A 25,899-nucleotide genomic window follows, 5' to 3' on the forward strand; every position below is an offset into this window, starting at 1 on the left:
AGCTGTAACATGAAACATTCTCTAATGGAAAATGCTCTTGACAATGTACTTAAAACTTGCCAAAAGTGTTGCAGTTAAGTAATAGTTTGTAATATGAAACATCCTATGTTACATGATATATGAAATAATGTTATGAACATTTCAAGACGTTTTATTCTCATTTTCTTAAACTAGAATAGAAGATATACTTCTGTTTTTAAAATGTTGTTTTCAGGGTACAGCACCATTACCTAGAGCAGCTCATGCTGCTGCTCGGATCTCAAACCGAGTGTACATCTTTGGTGGTCGATACAGAAACACAAGAATGAATGACACACACTGTATAGATATGACAACTCTAACTTGGAGTGGAAGGTGAGAAAGAAAGTATAGTCAAAAAGAACATTATGTGATAACTTGATGTGGATAATGTATTTTGGAAAAGCTTTTGTTTTGCAATGTTTTGAAAAGTTTGTTGCAAAAAAAATAATTGTGGACTTGAATGGGAAAACGTTTTGAGGATGCTACAAACGTAGACAAAAATATCAACAATACTTTGTTTTTTCTTGTTCTGCATAGTCTTCCAACTAGAGGACCTCAACCCAGAGGACGTTCTTGGCATAGTTTAACAGGACTTTCTTCAGAACGACTAGTTCTTTATGGTGGTTTCAGTCAGAATAGTGAACCTTTAAGTAAGTTGAAGAATTGTGAAATGACTACATTTGATTTAGTTGTTTAGAATGGTTTAATAACTACAAAAGTCTCATATAAACTAAAACTGCTGTATGAAAAATTTTGTTGCAAGGAGCATTGGTAATTTAAAGAATTCATGTTTCTCAAGATGGCTAGTATTGGTATTAAAACTTTAATTAAAATACAGAACAAGTACAATCATTTTAATTAAAGTTTTAATACCAATACCTGCTGTCTTGAGAATATATTTTTACTTAAATGGATTTCTTGCCATCACAAATTTATATATTGTATGATTAGAGGGCATTAAGAGGAAGAGAGAGAAAGATAACATTAGAAAGCCAAGCTGTTGGACAGTTTGGAATATTATTTAGTATTATCATTTGTAGTGATTTGAATCAAATAAGTTTGTAAATAAAAATATTTGGGTTAAGAATTATAGTAAAGCTTAGGATATGTAATGGTACTTTAGGCTTAGCCATAATTCAGTTTATTGGTAAATTGTAAAACATGTTAAATACATTGTTTTATTAAACATATTCAATATGAGTACTATTTGATTGTCTTTTTCATGGTTTGAGAATAAACTTTGTTACTTGACTTGGATCTATTAGTTGAAATTCAGATTAAAGGGTATTGTATTATGACATAAATATCAACTAAAGTAAAAGGTTAATTTTATATCATAGTTAAAGATAGACTTAACTGCTTTAGTGAGAAGGTAAAGTAGTGATAAAGAACTGTAATATATTCCATTCTCAAATGCTATGCTTAATAATGTTTAGGAACTTGGGACTGGTAGGTACTTTTTAGGAAACTAGCAACAAAGATCTGCAATTTGTTTATAGAGTTTGCAAGTTGAAGTAGAAGTTGCAAGCTATCATAATTAAAATAGAAGCAATAAATAAGAAGTGTAAACTGAAGGAAATAGTTACAAGTTTGCAAGGGTTATTAACTCAACTGTAAACGTAGTATTAAACTAGAACTATACAGTGGGAAGAACCAGGATAAACTAAATGCCAAAAAAATAAGATGTAGAGAAAAGTGTAGCAGAGGAACCGAGTGTGGAAGTAGTTCTAATGGTAGGCTTAATTGTTACTATTGTAATGTAAGAAGTCTGAGAAATAAAATAGATTACTTTAGAGCATTAGTAAGAATGGGAAATTTTGACATAATGGGAATAATCAAAACGTGGTTAAACATTGATGATTTTGATTATGGAAATATCTTTGAAATACATGGTCATAAGTTATTTAATAGGGATAGAGTATACTTAAACAGAGGGAAGAGTGACTTTATTTGTAAAATGTGAGTTACCAAGAAGATTGAATTCATTTGGGTTGATGTTAGTGGATATAAAGGGAATTTGTTGCAGACCATCAAATGGTACTGATGAAATTAATGAAAAACTTTACAATGAAATTATGACTTCAATTGTTAATGAGGTTATCAATATTTGGGATTTTAATTTTAGGTGTAGAGATCAGGAAATGTTAGTTAAACCAGGAGATAGAAATGTTTTTGGAAACTGGCAAATTGGTCAAGGGACTTAATTGAACCAATACTATTTTAGATTTATTGTTAATTCTAATACAGAAATTGTTTAAAGAGTATGGAAATTGAGGAACATCTTGGTACAAGTGACCACTGCTGTATTAGATTCAATGTTGTGTTGTATATGGATATTAGAATAATGATATTTGGTTACAAGTTTCAAAAGTGTACATTTTCCTACACTAAAAATGTGTTTCTGATAGATTTTTATTTTCCTTTGTAGAATACATTTTACTGATGTGTACTTTTCTTTTATATATACAATTTTTTGCTCACCACTAGCCTTGGTATTTTCACCTACCCTCACGTGTTCTCATGAGGCAGCTGTGTGATAGCATTCAAATGAACATAGGACACAATTCCTAACATAACTAACTCTCTGTATGTAGCTTAATCCAAACTCACTTTGAGATTGAACAACAACAACAAAAAAAAAACACAGGAAGAAGAGTGGAAGTGTGAGAAGCAAGATCTATTGGAAATATATTTTCATTGTAGGAAAAATGTTAACTTCTGATACAATATTTTGCCTCTTCTCACAGAATCACTTGGATCCCACCTTGACTTGGTGGAGAGACTGGTTTAATATTGCATAGACTAGCTGGCTAGGGTACTTGGTGGAGAGACTAGTTTAATATCACAGAGACTAGCTGGCTGGGGTACTCGTATCGTGGACAGAAGTTATGTAAATTCATGATTAATGAAAGGTTATCTTGGGACATGAAAAGTTGTTTCCTTTATATATAAGGACCCAACAAACCTTCTTGCCAAATTTGGTGAAGATCCATCAACAGGGATGAAGTGATAATAAAAAAAGAAAAAAATTGTGCAAAAACACTAATAAAAAAAACTGCAAGATGAAAAACTGAAAATTTTTGTGTATTTCTCTATGGAACTAATGAACCTCCATACCAGTTTTGGTGAAGATCAATCCACACCCTGTAAAGTACTTACATGGGCATACAACAGACATTACTGTTATATTTGTATAGATGTTGCAAATGCATTAGATTTGCAGATTTTATATTAATGATGTCACATCTGCACCTGGAGTTCTCTGTGACAGGAAGCAGATGTGAAATTGGAAAATTGTGACCCCTATAGCAGATCTACATGCACACTGGATAAAAATTTTGCAAAGTTAGGATTACATATCATGTAACAAAAAGGTGTTTTAAGTATCATATAAGCAAGAGTTCCATTATAGTATGATGGATCCCCCTTTAGAAAGTATGCATAAGAAGCTCGTAGTGTGTGTGAGTAAACAGTGTGGAAGACATGCCCAAGGGAGATCCATGACTTCTGAGCCAGATATACTCTTCACTCATTAAAAAAAAAAAAAAAATATGTATAGCAGGAAATGGTCAGACAATGAAGTTAATGTGAAATAAATGTTTGAAGAGTTTTGTATGCTGCCACAAGCTGAGGTGAATAAGGTACTGGGTGGAGAAGTGGAAAGACTTCTCCACCTTTTCTAGTCAACCTGCCCATGCAACTTCTTCAGGAAACTGAATGTGAAGGGAAGAAGTGGCATGCAAAAGAACTAGGACCAGCCAGTCATTCATATAATGATGAAAACATAGGCTCTCTTAATAGAGAATGGAGGCAAAGACCTTGACAAACAGATAGAAATATTAGAGAGCTGAAGCTAGCCTGGATAGAAGAGTGTGGAACTGGTAGACAAACCATAATGGATAAAACAACCAAAATACTGGGATGCTTGGGAGATGGGAATGTGGAGGAAAGCATCCAAAACATCTGACTTCATTATTCAAAGACCAGAAGTGAAAGCTCTCTATAGATTATGTGAGGCTTCTTTTCTCCATCTCTCGATGTTCCAGGCATCCCAAAGGTGTTAGAATCATGAATTTATGTCACTCTGTTGTTGTTGCCTGTTAGACATGTTTGGCTCTTGCTGGAAGTCATGGCACAACTACTTGTCTAGTGTCCTGGACTCTGGTTTCTATTCCTTGCTCTATGGATACTCAGAATAGATTCTGTCCTTAGTTTGAAGGATTTTCCACTCAGATAAACCATTGCCAATGGCATTGGTGACTATCCTGTACAGGTGAGGTCTGTGGGAGTTGAAGGAAACCTGGAATTCCTTCACCACAAATCCTTGGGTACTTTAGGTTTTGGCATTGAGTTGGTCATTCCATTAATTTCTCCACCTTCATTATTTTCCCAAATTGTGGTATTTCTATCCCCAAGAGATCCATAGAGTGTGAATCTTCATTTCAAGGTTATCAAATAGTTACTGATCAAGGAATTGATAGGAAGAGTTGATCCTGTTTTTTTTCAAGAATTTGACCCCATTTATTTGTTGTGCTCAAGAAGACGAGATTGGCACCCAATTGTCGATCATACTTATTTTTACAAATTCTTAGATCTACTCAGATTCATTAGTCATTTCTCAACGTAAGTTGACATTTTTCACTAGGTCTGTGGATGATTGAATTCAATGTTACTAATGCATATTTCCATATTCTCCTAGTGGAATCATCCTGCCACAATCTGAATTTTGTGCATAGGGTCCAAATTCTGTAGTTATGGGGTCTACTCTGACCTAGCATTAGCACCATATGTTTTCTGCAAAGTTGTAAGTTTTTCTTGTCGCCTTGATTGGTTTCTGCTGACACCATCTCGTCAATTGGTAGAACAAGACACCCTAATTTCTCTTTCAGAAGTCACCAAGTCTGGCTTTCTTTCCAAGATCAAGAAATATATTCTTTTGCTGACTTATAATACTGTCCATTTGGGTGTCTTTTTCAACATGTTTAGAGCCAGGTTCAGTCACCTTCTATCTGGCTCCAGGTTATGGAATGGGCAGTCAGCTTCTTACTTACATTTACAATTCTGTCCTTTTGGAGATGTGGGCATCCCTTGAATCTGTGATTCTTTCAGGATGAACATGCATGTGATCCCTTCAGTGGCCACTGTATGACCAGTGGATCAGTAATTCTGATCCATTGGAGTATTCAATCTCCTTCATCAGGAGCAACATTTTAGTTCTTCATAGGTGGATTGGATCATATCAGCACTACCATCAGTGTTCTTATACTACCCCCATGTTCAGAGTTTTATCTCTTCACAGATGCTTCACTTCAGTCTCCTGCTGGTACAGTGGTAAGTCTATGGATTTAAAATGCTAAAATCAGAGGTTTGATTCCCCTCTGTGGACTCAGCAGATAGCCCAATGTGGTTTTGCTATAAGAACACACACACACACACACACAACATCACAGATGGAGTGCATATATTGATGGTCAGAAATTCCAGGGCCTATATGTCCAACAGGCAATGGCTCAAGGTCTAGATCCTACTCAAGGACAAATCATCAATGTCATAGTGATGTCTTACATTTCACATCCTGGGAGCACACATTTGTAGGACCTTTGTTTTCAAACTTTGAATATTCTCTGATGGGCTTTCTCCCATCATATCAGCCTCTTGGCTTTTCATGTTCTGGGGTGATGAATTTTGTAACAATTCACCTGACTTGTCCTATTTAAATTCTTCCAACTTTTTATTTTTCCAACTGGAATATTAGGGTGGTATTATATGCTTTGTTTTGACATCCATTCAAGCCTTTAGCCTTATGTTCCATATATCACCTTTCTTATAAAGGATGTTTTTGTTGTTATTGATGTTGGCTTGCAGACATCATAGCTCTAAATTGTTTGAACAGTATGTGAATAAGACACTTTATCACTCCACTTCTGTCCCTGATAGATCATTTTTCTAAGTCTTTGGTAGCAGAGAAGAAGTTAAGTTCACTCCATAATTCTTTGCCAGCTATTTCTTACCTCTTATGACTAATTGTATACTGATTGATTATGTCCTGTGGCATTACCTCCTTTCATGGTGATGGAACTCAACTAATTATTCATTGGATCCATCATTTTCCTATGATGATCACCAGTTACTTCAATGAGGTGACTTCACAAATTGATCTTTATTGCTTATTGTGGACTTTCTTTACAGGCAAAGAAACTTCTGAGAGTCTCATCAGATTGGTCACACTTCTCTATCTTTAGATGCTCATTAAATTACCCAACGGAGGACATTGTAGGGTGTGGTATGTGGCCCTCACCTAATGCTCTTCTCTACGTTTTTTTCCCAATCTGGCAATTTCTTCTTCAGAGGGTTTTTGACTATTCCCTGTGGCAATTTTGACAACATCTACTAGGGTTTAACAAGGAGTAAGTATTTTTGTCTTACTCTTGTTTCTACTTTTCAAGGTACAGTGATAAAATTACATGATTGAGGTGCTTGTATACAATGTCAGATGGAGAATACATCATGCAGGGATATACAGTGGAGTATATATAAGACAGGAACAAGTGAGAAAAAGAAAACAGATCAATGTTCAGATGGGCAAAGTTGAAATCCTGGAAGTCAAAGAATAGCTATAAGTGTCAGCAGAGGTAAGTATTATTGGAAATATATTTTCAATTTAGGAAAATGTAAACACACAAGCTTCACCAAAAGAAACCATGAGGGGAATGATGAAAAGCCTCAAACAGAAGGTAAATCATGGAAATGGAACAAAGGAGGGAGGGTAACATAAGACAGAAATGAGAAAATTGAGGTTGGAAAAAATGTTACCAAAGTATTGGGATCAAACCCTCTATATGCAACTCCTGGGAGTCCGAGAAAAGGAAAAGCAGGCCTGTGAATAGCCACAGTATGGGATTCAAGGTATACTGCCCCAAAATGTAATTGGTATGCAAATTTTGGCATAAAACCCATAGTAGGGGGAACAAGACATTGGCCTAAATATGTTTCACTTGAAAGGGAAGGGGAGGAATGTTAGGAAATGCAGGGCAAAAACAAAATATTATAACATAACTTAAGGAGAATTAAAACTGGGCACTTCCACTGGAGCTAAATGTGTCAAAATCTTTATTCTCTTGTTCAGGTATCACCAAACACAGCACAAGAATACAATTTTTGGGTGAATTGGGTACCTGTATGAAAGTAGCCAAGTACTGGTGAGCCAAGGCTGTAGCATCTTCCATCAACAATTGTGGATGTGAAGTTACTGTAATTGAACTAAGATTAAATGTCGGGACATCAGTGGTTGTGACATGAAACTCATAATTTATTGCAACTATGAATGAAAGTAGAAAAGTCAAAACAGGAAGCTCCAAAGACTCGTACTAGAATAAAAGACACAGAGTGCTAACAAAAAGTTCAGAATACCAGTACAGCAGATGTAAAGAAAAAACTAAGTTCCCATAAAAAAACAAGAAACTGATAGAACATTATATATAAGAAAGAAAACACAAATGTCTTAACACCACAAGTGCCAAACAAGAAGTGAATTTGAGCTAAACTGCTCATTTGCAGTATATCATGCAGCTGCCTCAGATGAAACAAAGGTAAAAGTTACAAATATGATAAACTATTCCTCATTTTTGAACAGGAATTAAACTACTGTATACTAACAAATTTTACTCTTCACTGAGTGACAGTTTTAAAATATCACACAAAGCTAATTTTCCTCTTCGAATATGCATGTACTATTAAAGTACTGTTTGTGTAGGTGACTGCTGGCTGTTGGAGTTGTCTTCACTGACATGGGTACAAGTTGCACTTCCATTTCAAAAACCACGGCTGTGGCACTCAGCAGTCCTTAGTCCTTTTGATGAAGTTCTCATTTATGGTGGCTGCACCCAGAATATTCTCGACCAAGACATTATACCAGTAAGTTATTAAGCAGTTTACAAATACGTATTTTCCAGTTAATAAGCCGAGGCCAATTTTCAGTTCTGAAAATGAGGGTTTTTGCTTATTACCGCTCAATAAGCCGAAGCCATTTTTAAGAAGTGACAAGTTTCTTCAAAATGATTTCTTAGTCTCGTTTCAGTGTCAGCATGCATGTTGTGTGTGATCATTGGCGTTCTGTAGTAAAGCAGAACGTGTCGTATTGAGACAGAGATGGAATCAATATGTCATTTGTTATTGGCTCCACTCACTGTAATTAGGTAACCAATGAAATTCCAGAAACAACGTTTCACTGTAGTCTTAACGTGCTTTGCTGATGGGACAAAATTACCGCCTATGGTAATTTTCAAAAGAAAAATATTTCCTAAGAAGAAGAAATTTCCGAAAGGAGTGATCGGCCAATAAGCCGACCCCCAAAAATCAGATCCAAAATTTAGGGCCAGAAATTCGGCTTGTTAGGCGGAAAATACGGTAGTACCTTAGTTGGAATGCTATGGTGATCTTTTTTTTTTTTTTTAAATATTCAAATTCATCTTAACTGAATTAACATAAGCAGTAAGTTTTACCTTTAAATACTTGTAAGTGAAAGTTTGTTTTAGTTACTCTAAACATTGTGATTATGGACAGCCTGTTGGAATGTTAATTCATTTTTTAGGAGGTAATTTATAAGTTAGTTAATTTAGAAGCAGAACCTCTTTGTCTCTGTTTGTAGGTTTTTTTACGAACTTGCAATATTTAATATTCAGTTTCTTCATGACAATTGTTCATTACATTAATCTTTGTAATTGATATTAATATTTGATCACAGCAAGTTATGTAATTTAGAGCAACTCTAAAAATCAAGCTGACAGTCAGTACAGCTAATTAAATATATTTTTCTTGCACCTCTGTGTATAAAGATTAGACTTTATTGTCTAATCTGATGGGAATTCTTGCTCTTAATAATATGTTTTACCATAAACCTAATATTATCTTATGAAATTTGGCCAGCTTAGTAGATTTAGATTAGTTCTAAATACATATATCTAAGATAAAGATGCAAAACAATTTATAATAGAAGTAAAATAAAAAAATAACAGTAACATTTAGGGAACACATAAAAAAGAAGTTACTTTGAAAAAATGTAACCTTAGAATAACATGTGTTTTGAGCAGGAAAAACTCATTAAGGCACTTCCACTGTCTTATTTCAGAGGAGAGTGGCTCTTGTGAGAAATCTATGGTGACACGTTAATGTATACATTTCCAGATTACTAACAGTAAATTTAATAAAATACAACTATAAACAGATGTCTATGAAAAAACAAAGTAACATCTGATGTATCCATAAAGGTTATAATAATGTTAAACATGAAGAAAACAAAGTGGTTTGTTTCAACATTGTCAGTGTTACTTTAACCTAACAAACATGTAGAGCTGGATACATGAAGTAATAAAGGACTTAAATATCCTGTAAGTGCTGAAGAGGAAATACGATAAGTCTCTTAAAAAGGTCAATAAAAATATATATGAAACTGTTATATGGCACATATTAACCATATGTAATAACTAATGTTTGTCATTATACTGTTACTCTAAGCAGTATCCAAATAATATAAAGTTTAGGCATGAAAGGTTTAATGATATACTATAACCTTTCTAATATTATAATCTTTAACACAAGTATTAATGAATTTCCCCCACAATTGATTGAATTTTGTGTTTAAAATGCATATGATATGTTTTTTTTCTTTATTATATGTATCTGTGGTTCGTGATTATGGATTGAGAACTTTTTTATTTGTGTGGTTTTCTTCAGACTGTTAGTGTTGTGTTAAGTTCTGTTTGTTTAGGTTGATTGTTTTCTGCATCTCTGTCATGGTGGGAGAACCTGGTGTAGAAAACTCTAGCATGTAACAGATTTTTAATTATTTGTATTTTACTTTTTATAGCACATGCAACAACACAATTAATTTGGTAGTTTAACCATATATGTTTCAGTCTTTAAACCAAATTTTTATTTTGATGCAGGGGACAGCCATTTATAATATGTCAAAACCTGAGACCAGTAACTACTCAGGAGTTTCTTGAAGCTCCAAGATTTTTAAATAGCACTAACTAGTGAGTTATGTAAGCTTTAATGTTTCTAAATAGCACTAATGAGTGAGTTATGTTTTTGTTTAAACATTACACAAACAGATTGTTCAGTTAAGTTTTTAATTCTTTTTACCAGTTTAAACCTGAAATATTGAACATTAAAAACAGAATGGTGCTACACCAGTTGATTGTTTTTCTTTTTAAGGAACATGCTGGAGAAATTATTATTTTGAGATTCACACCCAAATCATTATTCAGGTGAGTGTACTACAGTAGTGACTTATTCAGGCTAGGAGTTGATTATAACTCAAGCTCTAGTTATGACAGCCGTAGCTTATTACAACTCAAACTCCAGTTATAGGATTTGTAACTGATTGTAATTCAAATTTTATCAATAGGTTATGTTGGAGCAGTAGTTTACTATAATTAAAAGTTCCAGTAGAAAATATCTTTGTATATTGACACATTGCAGACAGTTAATGACTTGACTTGTGTTTCATGCAGATCTTCAAAGGAGCCTGACAAAATTTTGTTTTGTTCCACATGGGTATTATTTTTCTAATTTTTGCTTACAATATTCATATCTTTAAAAATAGCTTCTTGCAGAAAATGTAATGTGTTGAGTGAAGGTGAGATAATTAATGAACTATTTGATGGTAATTTGTCAGATCTTCCAAGTGAAAGTGAAGATTCTGATGTGGATCATTCTGTTGGTGAATCTAGCTACTGTATGTTAGACGAATAAAGATGTGTAAAGTTGTTGTACTCTTAATTGATTCTGAATCCAAAAGTGATGGTGATTCTGTGGATGTTTCTGTCAGTGATTTGTTTTCCTGTTGTTATAATGATAGTTGGCCAGAAATAGATATTCTATTGAACTTGGAAATGTTTGAAGGAAATCGAGGGATCACCGTAACTCCATCTAAACCCAAAAGTATTGCTGCCATAGCTCATCTGTTTATACTACAGGAAAGAAAAATAGAATAACTGGAGAAGAATAAAACAAACCTGTGTGTTTTCTTCAATACAAAGTTCACATGGAAAGTGTTGATCATGTTTAAATTAGTACCTCTAATATAACACCATTCTCATAAAAAGATTGAAATGGACAAAAAAAGGTAGTACTGTAGCTAATAAATTGCAGACCTGAATCGATGAACCAAAAAGCACTCTTCCTCTCTGTGGCAAGAGAATGGATTACTGACAAAGAGAAAGAAGGCTTCCTGGAACTAGGAAGGAACAAACCCAGTCCATCATCTGAAGATACAAGAAGAGCCCCATATAAGGATCCCTCAGGAAGACTGTCTGGTGACATGAAGCAACATATTTCTGTGTTCATTTCATCTATTCAAAAAGGAAATTGTACAACTCATAGGAAAAGAAGCGAAATGAGGTATATATGCAAGTTTTGTGTGGCTCTAAATATTGTACAAGATACTGAACTTTAAAAATTTACTAAAAAAAATGAGTAATGAAAAAAATAAAACACTTGTAACTTCATTCAAACTCAACATTTTAATGAATGCCACACAAAGACGCTGTGCATGGAACACAAGCCAATTCATGACCTGTCTGCAATGTGCTAACAACATCTATACAGGTTTGATATATTAGCTGAACCTGGTAATCACCAGGTAAACTGTAACCTTGAATATATTTATTGTATTTTCACAAAATGAAAAAGTATCTTTACTAAAGATTTGTTTGTGCATTTATGGAGTCCCAACTGGGTACAAGTGAAAGGTGATTTTCATGGTGTAAGAGAACTTCTTTTCATCGTAGTTTTAATATTTCATTTGTATAACCTCTAGAACCTATTTAATTAGTCCTCTTTTGTTAAAACTTTATATTTTATTTTCTGTTCTCTCTACTTTAACATTAACTGTAGCAAAATCATCAGTGCACAGTGAAATTAAAAGTTTAGAAACACTAAATACAGTGCTTACCATTTGTTTGAGTGAAGATTGTAAGAGAGACTTCCATAGAAGTAATCCTAAGAACTTCAACCTCTAATTTTTACAAATGTACTTTAAATTATATGGTTCTATAGATAGGCTGCTACACGTGAAAAGCAACAGATGACAACAGGAGCCCATTATAGCTACTTCTTGTAGAGCTTTGTGTAAACTGTACACAATCTAGTCTCTTATTTAATACAACAGTTCCAAAGCAGATGTACTAATGTCTTTTTGAACATTTCATTTTAAAGAAGTTGTGTTTAGATAAACTGGAAATATTTATAGTTTTTACACTTTAGTTACTCTTGTTTAAAAAAATATTAAAAGTTAATAAAACAAACTTGCTTATTTCAAAATCAAAGCCATTTTCATGGTGTTAGCTGTTCTTTATTAACTAATTTTTCTCATAGATGAGGGTCCTCATAAAAAATTATTGTGGTTTTCAAATATGTATTTTAGGAAGTTAATCATCATCACTAGAATAGAATGTTTCAAAACTACTTGAAATTAATTTGATTTACTAAAGAATCCCGTTAGGTGTTTTGGGCAGCATAGTAATAATGTTCACAGATGAAGAAATACAGTGGAATGTTTTGGTAGTAAACACGGCCGTCATCCTTAAATTAACTATAAATCTTGAAAGACAGATGGTAGGAGCTTAAATGATAGATTGGACAAATTCAGTGATATCAAAACAAGAAGGTTCATATTTTATGTTATGATTGATTGGAAATTGTAGAAATCTGCTACTGAAATTCAAAAATGCTGCAGTGAACAATTCAGTGTCATGCAACACAGAAAAATAAAAAGTTTGGGAACTTTATAGTTTTAATTTCCAGATATAAAAAGGAAACATCTATCTTTTGATGCCAAATTTATTTAAATACATTGATAAAATGTGTAACTGAAATTTGAATGTAACTATTTTTTTTGTTGAGGTCAGTTGATGTGCCTACAATGACTTGGCTGTGTTGAGAGAGTTAATATGTGAAGTGTTGTGTTTGGGGCAGCTGAACACTACAGCTATTACTTGGTTACAGTATTTAACATAGAACTTTTATATTTGAGAATAAAAAATATTTTTCTCATATCTTGCAATAAAAACAAATTAGTTAGCTGATGAAAAATGTTTGACTCTATCAGTTTTCATTAAAGATATTGATTCTAGTAACTTTGTTAACAAATTAACTTTTTCACTGGTTTTGTACACACACCGATTCTTTGTCATTTTTCTTTTGGAGCATATGCTAAAACTTTCTATACTTTGATTTTGATATATATTCAGTTCCAAAACAGTAAAAGCTAAACTATCTTTGTAGGATATGCTTGGACCGTACTATCCAGTGTGAGGGAGTGCTTCGATGCTATTGGCCACTTCTTCCTAACAGTGTTCAGCAACTGCTACGATCTCGACTGATTGGGAGTCGCCACACGAGTCTTGGAGGATCTTGAGAGTACCTTAAAAAATGTTTTTTTTTTTATGTAAGCTTAAAGTTCATCAACATTTTGAAAAGAAAACCATAAGGTGTACATTGCTTGGAACTGTGATAGTCTATTTTTTTTTTTAAAAGTGTACAGATGACAATTTATGTATAAAGATGGGTTCAATCTTCCATACTTGTATAGATGCTTCCAGAAAGCCAGCTACAAAACTTTAATGTAATTATGGAGGTACACATTAGCTATATGTATTTGAAATCGGGAACAGATTGTTATGGACAATCATGTTATTGGTTGGGTTGTTCTGGTAACAATTTAAAATATAATCTAGTAAAAACAAACAAACAAAGAATTTTTGTGTCATATTACATTATAACTTAACAAATGCTTCTGTAGAACCAGTATTACATTACATCCCCTTTAAATTTATATACTGTACAAGAAATACTAACCTTAACTTCAGTAAACTTTATAATTTTTGTCTGTTAACATAAAATTAAGGTCAGTTGGAAATAGTTAACATTTTTTTTCTTTCAGGAAATTTGACAAAAAAAAGTCTTCCGAGGATGGACATTCTTGAATTTGTTATAAACAAGCACGAATGAATGTTTTCTTTTAGTTACACAAGAAGTGAAGACATTATTGTTACAGTTGATTTTTCTAGTAACAACAAAACAATAAGAATATTTTGTATTCAAAATAATAAGAAAAATAAATGTACTTTGAATTGAACATTGACACTAATGTAAAGCTTCACATAGCTTTCACATGACATGTGAAAATATTTAGCAGTTTACTAAAAGCATGTTAGGAAGTATTAATGAGATTGCTACTGTACTGTATCACAGTTGATAAAATTCTCTCAAGAAGAGTAAATGTACAGGACTTATTTAAACTAATGATTTTCATATTGAGATAATTATTTGAACTTTTCAAAAAATGTATAATAAACCTCACAATACATAATGTACTTTAAAGAATAGTACATTTTTTGTGACTAAAGTGTCATGTATGCGAGTGCAGTTTAGGTTCCATCTTACTACCAAAGTTATAATGCAAAAGAACCTATCAGAGGAAACTGCTTCACAAGCCATATTTTAAATATTTCTTTTTCACCAGAAGTGAAATTTAAGAAAGAGTCAACATGCATTCTAGTATGGAGTGCATTTTGGCTCAGCAAACCAAAGAAATACCATAACACTTCTCCTAATGAAGAAGTCTGTAACTGCTGTGAGATTGTAATTTAATATAGGGTATTATGTAGTGGAGTAAAACGGACTTTTAAAACTCCACAGCTGTATTTCAGGTTGGTTTCTAGGTATTTAAATTGTTGTATATATGCGTGTGACGTTCCAAATTTTTTCACTTGAATGTCTTACAACTTGAAAATATTAATTACCTTGTTGGGTATTCCAAAGGTTAACTTTCCAGGATTTGTTGTTCATAAATTATTTGGCAGCTAAATTAAATAATGAAAGACGATTGAACCTATCTGAAGCAGAAATAGAAATGTAATTCAAATAAAGGCTTACATTTACTTATGACTTTATTATTTTCACATTGTACAGATTTATTTTATAAGCTACATACGTCTAAGAACAACAGTTTTGTCACTAGAAACTAAGAAAGTTATCACTACTGATATATAAATAGTGTAGCTAAAACAAGAATGTTTGAACTACATGTATAACGATTTTGTTATCAATGTTTTGTGTGTATTTGGACTGAATATGTTTTAACCACTTTGTCTCAGCATTAAATCTCATGTTCAAAACTTGATATATTCAGGATTTGTTTACTTGTTAATTAGAAAAACAAAAAAAGGTAAAAGTATTTTATAAGAGTTCATGTCGTGGGAAAATTCAAACTCTTTCAATGAGATTTGTTACTGCTTTTTACTTTTAAAGAGAAACTATTTAAAAGATACTTGAACACTAAGTGGCGAGATGAGGTAAAATTTGAAAGTTTTCTCTCTTGATTAGTGTGCAATTTTAGACTAGATGTAAAACCACACTTACCTGTCTGTATGGGAGTAGAAATAAATATTTGTACTTTAATTTGCTTTGGTTTGGAAGTTAGCACCAGTATTGGTAAAGATCTTGATTTAGAAGAGTTTAGTTACCTAAGTTACTACCTATAACATAGAGTTCATTATAACATCTTTGTTGGTTGATTCAAAATATAGAAATAACTATATTATCACATCCATAAATACACTCAAACACAATACAAATAGATTTTATCACTGTAACTACAATAAATCTTGCACAACCTTCATAAACACTATTTACTATGACAACATTTACTCAAGTCAAAGTTTTGGGTCAGAATCACCTTCATTCAGCTACTTTCTAGTAGAACAAGAAATCTACATCAACAAACAATCTAAGAATCAGAGTTCTACAAGCCATTAACTTTGGCTAATAAAAGCTACAAGTTTCTAAAGTGTATTTGAATTAAACATTGAAAAATTTAGCTGTGAAAGTCAAAGTACCAGATATTAGTTCTATAAAGTGAACCTTTCAAATCAAAATTTAAATTAAATGGAGTATTTTACGTTCGTTAACACTGTCAACGAAATTTTCAAGTTATATAATTTTTAGAATAGCGGACGAAGATTAAACCATTTAATTGGATCATGCTTCAAATAAAGTTTCACCTTTTGAAAGTACTGGGGTTATAAGAGTTACGTCAAATAGATTTGTTGAACCCATATTTTCTTAACATATTGAATTACTTGTAGAAGAATTCTTAATAAGCATAATTACTTCACAAGTTAAAACCTAGAGGCTTGCTTTGACTTGTACAATGGAATCAGATTAAAGGAATTAATATTTTTTCTTAAGTAACATTATTTCAACACATATATACATGTGTGTGTAGTCCTGGCAGCAGGCTGAGTAGTATCTGAGAAAAGGGCAATTTTGGAAAAGGTAACCTAAATCAGTTAATTTGTGTTCACTAATATTATACATCACAATAATGACAGTGAATATAATGACAGTGAATTATCATGAAACATTTACACAAATGTACTTTTCCAAGATCTGTGTAAACTATTCATATAATCATTAAGGCATTAGAAACGTTTTATATCTTGTTTAGATTTAATTGTATTTCAATTTAATTTGCACATAAATTTCTAACCTGTCAGTGGGGATGGATGGGAATGGAGTATCTAAACTGGATTGGCAAGGTCCTCCCAGCTCAGTGTGAAACATTTTTTTCTTTTATTTATATTAAATTCTTTCTGAATAATACAGCATTTACTTTAAAAACATTTAGCTAAGTTAGTTACTACCAAAGTATTAATTAATTACACTTTCTTTATGGACTAGTTAAATATTTAACACAATTTTCATACATGTTAAAGTAACAAAACGTTACTGTCTAGTGTGATATTAAGTGAGCTAAGTATAGTTTAATCAATGTGAAATAAATGAGTACAGTACATAGAATACAGTATTACATTTACCATTATATATTAAATGACACAGGCCTAAATTGAATACATTAATTCAACACCATTATCATTCTAGAAATGGAGAATCTTAAGTCACTTCCCATAACGTTTAACAATATTTTCCTTTGCAATTTACCCCTTTTTTATTATAATAGCTAATTTGTTTTAATAAAGAATAAAAACAATTATCTATCTATATATTACATTGAAAATAACGAACATGTCAAGGTCATTCAAGTTCAGTAAAGCTTTCAGAATTCTACAAATATTTGTTTATCTATGAGTTCTCCTTTATCCATTTAGTAAGTTACTTTACTTCATTTATAGACAGAAAAAGGTGATTATGTTTAGCATGTCATTTCTTGGACAGTCTAGCCAAAATTAATGAAATTTAACTAATCAATTCTTTAGATTATGTGACTGAAAATGGATTAAAACATTGTTCTCAGCTGAACATGTCATGAACTGTATCTACAGGTAAAATACCTCATTTATTACTAACAACTAATTGTAAATAAAAACATAAGATGCTTACACCCACATCAAAATTCCTGGGAATAGTGGAGTTCTTTTGTAAAACTTTTTTTTGTTATTCTAAATCAACATATCTTTAAGAAACAAGTTACATATTTCCTAAGTTACAGTAAAATATCTGTGGTCTGATTTTCTCCACATAGCTAAATACCTATGATATTGAGATATTTGAATAATACATTGTGTTTTACTCATTGAATATTCAAAGGCTCTGTCCTATGCAACATCACTAAATATTAAGAAGCTAAATAATACACCCATGGTTTTAATTTTTCTAGCAATATTTACCACCAGAAAATATATTTTTCAAAAACAGACACCTCTATAAATAATTAACTACTCAGAGATGAAAGTTGTTCGTTATATTACTATTCAAAACTAAAATCATAACTTTTGGAAGTCAGTGATCTAAGATCCTCAGGTTTCCAGAGACAATCTTGTTTTCCAGGATAGCACCTGTTGGTATATCTATTCTGTCACCATGATTTGCAATGATGATCACAGTACCCTAAATTGGTGAGAAAGGGTTTAATTAGTGGCTGTTTTTAATTCTTCTAAAAAGGAACTGTTATCATTTTTATACTTCAAATGTCATAACTCATTAGTGAAAATTCCAAAGGATATTAAGAAAAAGTGAGTAAGTGTAACACTAATAAATACCACAATAAATTTAGAAAAAAACAAAACAAAAACCTCACCCGAAGTGAAACTCCTTTTCCAAATGTGACATCACCTGAAACTGTCAAGTGATCAAGCTCCAACATGTCAGGTATACTAGCAAATCGGCGTAGAAAGTCTCTAACCTGAATAATAAATAAAAACAACACAAACTTTTGATAACTTTCATGCATCCTTTTGTGGTACCTATAATGATTGGAGATTGTTGTTTTATCTTGTCATCAAAGAGTTGCTGTTATTATATCATGCAAAGATTTCACATTTTATCTATTCTAACTTAGCTGCTTGATGGCTGAGAAGCATGTCTGGAAACTTTTACTAGGTTTTGATACTTGAGGTGGGCAAAGCACAGCTCTTTGTGTAGTTTTGTGCTTATAAACATTATTTCTAAGAGATTAGCAAGCAAGCAGACGTTAGTGGAGAAGTCAAGTTTCAAATCAGGTTTTGTAGCTTTGTATGAGATTTCATACAAACCAGATCATATTAAACATTTAAAATGTTTTGGGTAATATTAAGACAGCATCCATTGTCAATGAGCAATATTTAGTATATTTAATGGTTGGTTGGTTGGTTGATTGATTTGGCATTTTATGGTGCAAAGCAGCTGGGCAATTTGTGCCAAACATTTGGTAAAAAGTTAAAATTTAAGTAAAATTATTAAATTTGTAAACAGTAATCAAGATAAAACAATGTTTAATTTTTGAATTAAAAACATAAATAGCATTAAATACAATGTTTACATCTAGTTTACAGCAGTAAGAGAAAAACTACAGTAATACAAGTTGTAAAGGACTTTTTGTAGCATAATTTTAATTATCATAACTCGCTAGGATGACTAATGGGTAAGTTCACACATCAGTGTTAGTCACCTGAAGTTGACCTTTAGCTGGTTCTGAGTTAGTTGATGTCATGGCCATTTTCAGAAAGTAATAAAAGTTTTAAAAGACTTGTAGCAAAATTTTAATTATTACTCCCCAGGATGACTAACAGGTTGTTCAAACAGCAGCATTAATCACCTGAAGTTGGCCTTTCCAGTCTTGCTTTCGAGTTATTTGATGTTACAGCCATTTTGTAATTTCAAATCGACTAGATGTACTTTGATTCTTAAAAGGGAGTCACATTAAAAAAGGTCTCATGTATAAATTAAAATCTTAAATAGCATTAAAAAGATTAATGGCCTTTAAAAAATTAAAAACATTTGTAGGGTGGACCAGTATCACCATCACCAATGATACTAACATTATGGATAAGCCTTGGGACAAACATGTTTAAAATGTTAGTTAAATTAATTTGTACATTGTTAACGACTCTCAATGACAGCAAGACAGTAAAATGTGGCTTATTGTGACCTGAGTGTCACACAGACTACACATTGGTGCATCAGTTCCCGATAAAAGAAAATGATGAGTTAAAAACTGTGACCAAGGTGTAGTCTAGTTAGAACAACTTCCTCTTTCCAATCCTTATGGAAGCAAGATGGCCAAAGTCCAGCAGAGAGTTTTACTTGAAAATATTGTTTTCACATTTCTCACTCCAAGTTGACTGCCAACTGGCACAGAGCTGAGCCTTGAATACAGGATGATAGTCCATGTATGGAACAGACAGCAGTGATAGTACTAGAGCAGACAAATTTAGCTGTAGCATCAGCAAATTCGTTCCCTTGAATACAAATGTGTCCTGGTGCCCAGACAAACTGGATAGAAGTAGATGTTAAAGAGAAATGGGCCAGTCAGTTTTGAATGTTGGTGAGAACTAATGTGAAGCAATTCCAGGGCAGTAGAGAACTAAGCAAGTCAGTATAAATAGTGCAGTTTGAATACACCTTTGCTTCTATGTGATTGAGGGCAAGAGAAATGGCATACAGTTCAGCAGTGAACACAGAAGCTGTAGAGGGGATTCTGTGCACAACCACAACAAATCATGAAAGAGCCCAGAGTCACCTGATTTTGAACCATCTGTATAAATACGAATGGAAGGATGGTTCGAAAGATGTTCAGCAAATAACAGACGGTACTTCCACTCAGGAGCACGTACTTTTCTCAGATGAATTAAAGAAAGGTCACATTTGGGGATTGTGATAAGTCATGGTGGGATGGGCTGACCAGTGGATAGAGCAATGTTATCCAAGGACAAACCCTATTCATCCAACTGCACCTGGATACAAAGGCCAAAAGGAGCAATGTCTGTTCTGAAAAAGCATGGCCCACCGAGGAAGGAAAACACAACCCCAGGTGGGATGCTGTGGTAAGGATCGAAGTTTTGAAGCGTTTAATAAAGACGGCAAATAACGCAAATGGTGGAGGTGTAGAGGATGTTTATGAGACTATGTATAACCTCTGGACGAGGGAAAGCTCTGGTGTAGAGCCGAAGTCCATGATGACGAATGGGGTCCAGCAACTTCAAGGCTGTGGTCCTGGCAGAGCCATAGACCAGTGATCCATAGTCTAGTTTTGATCAAATAAGAGCATGATATATCTTTAGTATAAAACATTGATCTGCTCCCCATGTAGAAAAGAGGACACAGAGAATGTTCAGTGCTCTTGTACATTTGATTCGTAGCTGCTTGATGTGTGGTATAAAGGTCAGCTTATGGTCAAAGATGAGCCCCACGAACTTTGTCTCAGGGACCATAGGTAACACAACTTCATCAACATGGAATTAAGGACCAGGGTGAATACCCCGTTGGTGGCAAAAGTGCATGCAAATGGTTTTAGAGAGACAAATTAAAACTGTTTGCTCTGGTCCACCTCAGTATACAACTGAGGCCAGTCTGCAGGTGCATCTCAGTATACCTCATGTTCAACAACTGACATGAGATGTGAAAGTCGTCGACTTAGAACCCATTTGCAACAGTAAGAGGAAGTTGTTCAATGATGGCATTAATGTTTATACTGAAAAGTGTGACACTCAAAATACAGCCCTGAGGGATTCCAAGTTCCTGTAGAAAAAAACAGGGAAGTGTTGAACCCACATGAGCTTGGAATTGCCTGTTCACAAAAAAAATTAATAAAAATGAGCAAATGACAACGTAACCCACATAAATGGGGGTCTTGTAAAATGCCATACCTCCATGTAGTATCATGAGCCTTCTCAAGGTCAAAGAATACTGATACGATATGTTGTCACATGAAAAAGGCTTCTCTGATCAACATCAGTTTGAATCAGGTTTTCCATGGTGGAGCGCTGTTGTCAGAAACCACACTGGCTGGGCAAGAGGAGGTTATTTGGTTCTAAGGTCTTATAGAGACAGCTCATCAAAGCAATTGGATGGTAGTTTGAAGGAATCTTGGGCTATTTCTTAGGGTGAGAGAAAGGTAGGATAATAGCCTAGCACCAGGCATCAGGAAAAACATTCTCCTGCCAGATCCAGTTAAAATCAATCAGAAGAATAGCAAGAGAAGCAGGAAATAGATGGTGTAGGATCTCGTAGTGTACATCATAAGGTCCAACACTGGCCTACTGACAGACCAATGAGTGGCCAGTTTGAGATCCAGCATTGTTAATGGGGAGATTATAGTTATAGAGACAATCACTTCAAAAGGAAAGAAGTGATTGCTTTGCCTGAGTCTTGATGGCTAAGAAGGTTGAGGATGAAGCAGAAGTGCTAGATACTCGACAACAACTTTCACCTAGAGTATCGATGAGTATTGAGCAGCTGCATGTATAATACAGTCAGTCACTGCTGCCACACAGTTGTCTACTGATGGCAGGATCAAGTTCTGCAAGAGCAGTGAAAGAGGGCTAGTTGGCTTGATCCAGCTTCCACTTGGACACATGATTTGGGTGGCATTTACCCCACCCAGTCTCTCTTAAAATTATAGGAAAATGATCATTGTCTCATGGATTATTGTCAATCCTCCAAGAAAAATGGGAGAATAGTGAAGGAGATCAAATTGAAATCAGTAGCAGTAAAGGACTGACTAGGTGCATGAAAATAATTAGAAGAACCAGTATTGAAAAGAGAAAGGTCGTGATTAAAAGAGAATACGCTCTACAGAGCAATCCCTCCTATCAATATCAGCACTTCCCCAGAGGGGATGATAAAGTCCCCCAGGATTAAAATGGGAGACAGCAACTGTTTAATGAGAGCATCAAGGTCTGATTGATCATACGTCTCTTGAGGAGGCAGGCAGAGAGAAGAAACAGTGATGGTATGATCAGAGGAAACACGGATGGCTACGGCCTCCAAGGGTGTATCTAGTGGCAAAGACAGGGTTGTCGCATGATGATCTACTAACAATGCCACCCCTCCATACATTAGTCCATTACACAGCCTGTCATTTCTGTACAAAGAAAACTGCCGAAAGGTGACTGTATCGGCTGGTTTCAGAAATGTTTCTTGTAAGGAAAGAGATACACAGGATGTAGGAATCAGTGTTTTGATGTCATCCAGATTAGAATTTATCCTCACCAGTTCCATTGTATCAAGGTGGCCATTTTTATTTGTGTAAGCGAATTGGGTGGAAGGCTCTTCTGTTTTGACCACATCTTTTTTCTTTATTCAAGGGAGGTCTATTGACCTCCATGGATATTTCCCCGGATTGACTGAGCGCATCTTTATTGTTGGAAGAGGATTCCAGTGACTGAAAACATGAATGAATGATCGTTTTGCATCTTCGGGTTTGCTGGAATGTATGTTAGAAACAAAGATGGGTGTTGAATATTGATTCATAAACTTTTTTAACCATGTAGGTCAAAAGACTTTTCATATGTTTTCAGAACAATTCTTTTGGAGGCACAGAGAGAACCATCTGCACTCCAACTGTAGAAGTGGAATGAAGTGCAGCAGCATACGTCCGAGACATGGACAACATTTTTCAAGCTTCAGGGTAAATAATGTTTTGAATCGTCTTCAAACACTGCACCTCATTTTCTTCCAACCACTTATGGCAAGAACGAAAGTGGCATGGGTGAAAGCCATTGCCATTGATGCAACGAGGGTCCATTTTACACTCATAGGCATTGTGGTCCTTGCCACTGCAAGGAGCACACATCATGGAACCATGACATGTCTTTGAGTGACTGAACCGCTGACACTGGAAACCTCTGAGAGGGTTTGGAATGTATGGCCATACCTTGCAATTAAGATAATCTGCCTTGATGGTGGCAGGTGAAAGTGGTGATATAAATGTCAGAACGAGGATGCTGGTCAGCATCATAATTTCATATTTGCGAGTGGAGATACACCTCACTGCAGAAACTCCTTTGGTGGAGAAACCAGCAAGAATCTTTGACTTGGGGATATTCTTAAAATCCCTCTCAACAACTCCTCATTATGAATTCAAAGTAGTATGAGGTGTGACCTCAATAGGTATATCTTCAATTGCCTTTGAATGCAAGAGGAGTTCACTGTGTTGAGATGTGGATGTTTCCACCAATATGTCACCACAGCAAATCTTCTTTACTAACTTTGGAGAGCCAGCAAGTCCCTCTAGTTCTCTCTGAATGAAAAAGGGCAACATCTTTTCAAAAGATTTGTCTGAAAGAGATTGTTGTACAAGAAAATGAAGTACAACAGGTGTTGCAGATGTTGAAGATTGCTGCTCAGAATCTCAAAGATGTGGTTGTTTACCTATGGACTGCTTTTCACTATTTTATTTAAGTTTTTAATTGAGGATCCATAATAAAAAAAAAGAATACTTCGGTGCCCACTGACCCCACCCACCATGGAGCCCTACGAGGGGAACACACTACAATGCCAAACAAGGGCACTGCAGCAACACCATGGTTTCATGAGCACTATACCCAAACTTCAGCATCTGATACAATGTCCACAACACCTCTTGAGAACATCCAACACTGGTATTTGGTTGACCCTAGCCAAAGTGGACCAGCCAACTGACCCTAGGGGAGCCACCCAAAGATTGCCCATCTCCAGGAATTCTAGGCCAAAGTGGTCAGACCCCTCAACCACCAGGATCCTCCCCTTCACTGGTCACCATGCACAGCAAATACATGGGTGGATGTTTTGATCCCAGAGGAGGTATACTGGAAGAACAGAACTTTCCCTGAGAGGTCTCCTCACCATGTACAGGAATTCATACCGATGGGATATTTTATGGAAAAGCTATTTAATATCATGACTGAAAATAATCATTACATCCAGAACAAATACTTTAGCAAGATAAAAATTCTGGATAGATGTTATCGGCATGCAAATTAAGATTCTCATACAACTAGATGCTAAAGATTAAGGTTATATAAAGTTGGAGAACAGAAAGCTGCTATCCATTGGAATTCTTCTTCAGTTGTCAGGATTACATACACTTTAATAATTACATGTCTAATCCAATGAAGAATAACAACTAACCTTTGCAAAATGGTTTTCTCCCAGTTTCACCAATGGAACTGTGGGAAAGGCTCGTTTAGGGCTCATCTCTAGAGTGCCATTCTTCATCAAGTAAAGATTGCTCATAACAGCAAGCAGGTCAGATGTTTTCTTAACAGGGAGAAATCGTTTTCGAGGGACATTAATTCCTAGAAAAATTAACTATCTATCATGGAGGGAAACTTCATGACAAACTCAGGACATAAGGGTAAAGATATTCCAAAAAGTATATTTCATAAAAAAAAAACTTTAACATAAACTAAAGAACTACATCTTGGTCAAATTATAGGTTTCACAAGATAAAAAACACAGTGAAACATGATAAAACATTTTCATTATATCCATATTACTAGATACTCACCAATAGCCCTAGCAAAGTCTTTCATTGCAGCACCAGCTGCTGTCTCTAGTTGGATAACATTTATTCCATAATCAAGATGCTAGAAGAAGTGAATTTGTTCAATAAGTTTTGTGCTTTCAAGATATACACTATAAGAAAAATTTAGATACATACAAAACAATTACACTGAACAGATGTATATATATATAATATGTTGTGTTAGCAAATGTTTCTCTGAAACTTGAGTAAAAAAAATAATTGAACAGATTTTAAATTTTAGATTTCACACAGTTATGGGTTTCAGTAATTAATAACCCAGAATAAGTTTCTATCAGTAACAAAACATATAATACAAATTAATGCTTGTGTTTTTGTTTATAGCATTATTGAAATCTCAAAACACTAAATAAAAAAACAGCTAATGTGCTTAAAAGATGTGTAGATTCAGATCTACAAGTACACAAAATTGTAACAGCAAAAATAGACGTGTGATAATTTATAACGGAAAATATGCCTAGAAAAATTGTTTCATTATCCACTTTATTAACACGTAGTGATACATAGATACATAAAAGGTGGTCTTTAGTTTAAAGCCATGAGTGCAAGTCTACTGAAGTAATTACACAACAAAACATATTCATACTCTTGTACTTTAGCTAACTTACATAAAAGACACAACTCTCCCAAACTCTTGAAACTGTAATGAATTATTTTAAGATTTGTCTCAAATGAACAATACCTTTTTTATAAAATCTAACTATGCTAAAAGTAAAAAAAGAACAACATGCAAAGCTAGTATAACAGAATAAATATATTAAAATCAACAAAATCTACATTTTATTTTTCTCAGCCTTGCATTCATGGCATCAAGTTCCTACAGCACATTTCATTTAGAACTTTAGTGTAAAAGTTATTTTATGGTTGAATGTAACTTCTGTTTAACCTCCCCTCTTCTATCAGTTTCATTTAGAACATTAGCATGGAGGTTACCTAATAGTTGATAACACAATAGTGTGTAAAAGTGTTAGGAAAAGAGAATATTTTGTCATTCTTTTTATTTTATGGGGTATAGTGTTTCCATGCTATGAGAGAATGAACATTTCAACACTATGGCAATGCTTCATTTG

General features: G+C 34.0%; 2 protein-coding genes across 8 annotated transcripts in view; one reads left to right on the forward strand and one right to left on the reverse strand.

Annotated features, from left to right (window-relative positions):
- Positions 1 to 15,486, forward strand: part of LOC143226585 (kelch domain-containing protein 2-like) — a 35,966-nt gene extending 20,480 nt beyond the window's left edge. For 3 of the 4 annotated variants that reach the window (XM_076457753.1, XM_076457756.1, XM_076457757.1), the window contains exons 6-10: positions 215 to 354; positions 559 to 671; positions 7,775 to 7,935; positions 10,237 to 10,289; positions 13,309 to 15,486. In XM_076457753.1, coding sequence (XP_076313868.1) covers positions 215 to 354; positions 559 to 671; positions 7,775 to 7,935; positions 10,237 to 10,289; positions 13,309 to 13,441 — 600 coding nt within the window. In that variant the 3' untranslated portion in view covers positions 13,442 to 15,486. The remainder of the gene's footprint in view (positions 1 to 214; positions 355 to 558; positions 672 to 7,774; positions 7,936 to 10,236; positions 10,290 to 13,308) is intronic. The other variant, XM_076457755.1, reaches the window with a different exon arrangement.
- The window catches only part of LOC143226584 (UTP--glucose-1-phosphate uridylyltransferase-like), a 36,152-nt gene continuing 25,210 nt past the window's right edge, over positions 14,958 to 25,899 (reverse strand). For all 4 annotated transcript variants that reach the window (XM_076457751.1, XM_076457750.1, XM_076457752.1 and 1 more), the window contains 4 exons: positions 24,794 to 24,872; positions 24,415 to 24,581; positions 18,125 to 18,229; positions 14,958 to 17,934 (listed from right to left, as the gene is read on the reverse strand). In XM_076457751.1, coding sequence (XP_076313866.1) covers positions 17,827 to 17,934; positions 18,125 to 18,229; positions 24,415 to 24,581; positions 24,794 to 24,872 — 459 coding nt within the window. In that variant the 3' untranslated portion in view covers positions 14,958 to 17,826. The remainder of the gene's footprint in view (positions 17,935 to 18,124; positions 18,230 to 24,414; positions 24,582 to 24,793; positions 24,873 to 25,899) is intronic.

The sequence above is a fragment of the Tachypleus tridentatus genome, chromosome 9 (assembly GCF_004210375.1).
Source record: "Tachypleus tridentatus isolate NWPU-2018 chromosome 9, ASM421037v1, whole genome shotgun sequence".
In the NCBI taxonomy this organism is placed as follows: Eukaryota; Metazoa; Arthropoda; class Merostomata; order Xiphosura; family Limulidae; genus Tachypleus; species Tachypleus tridentatus.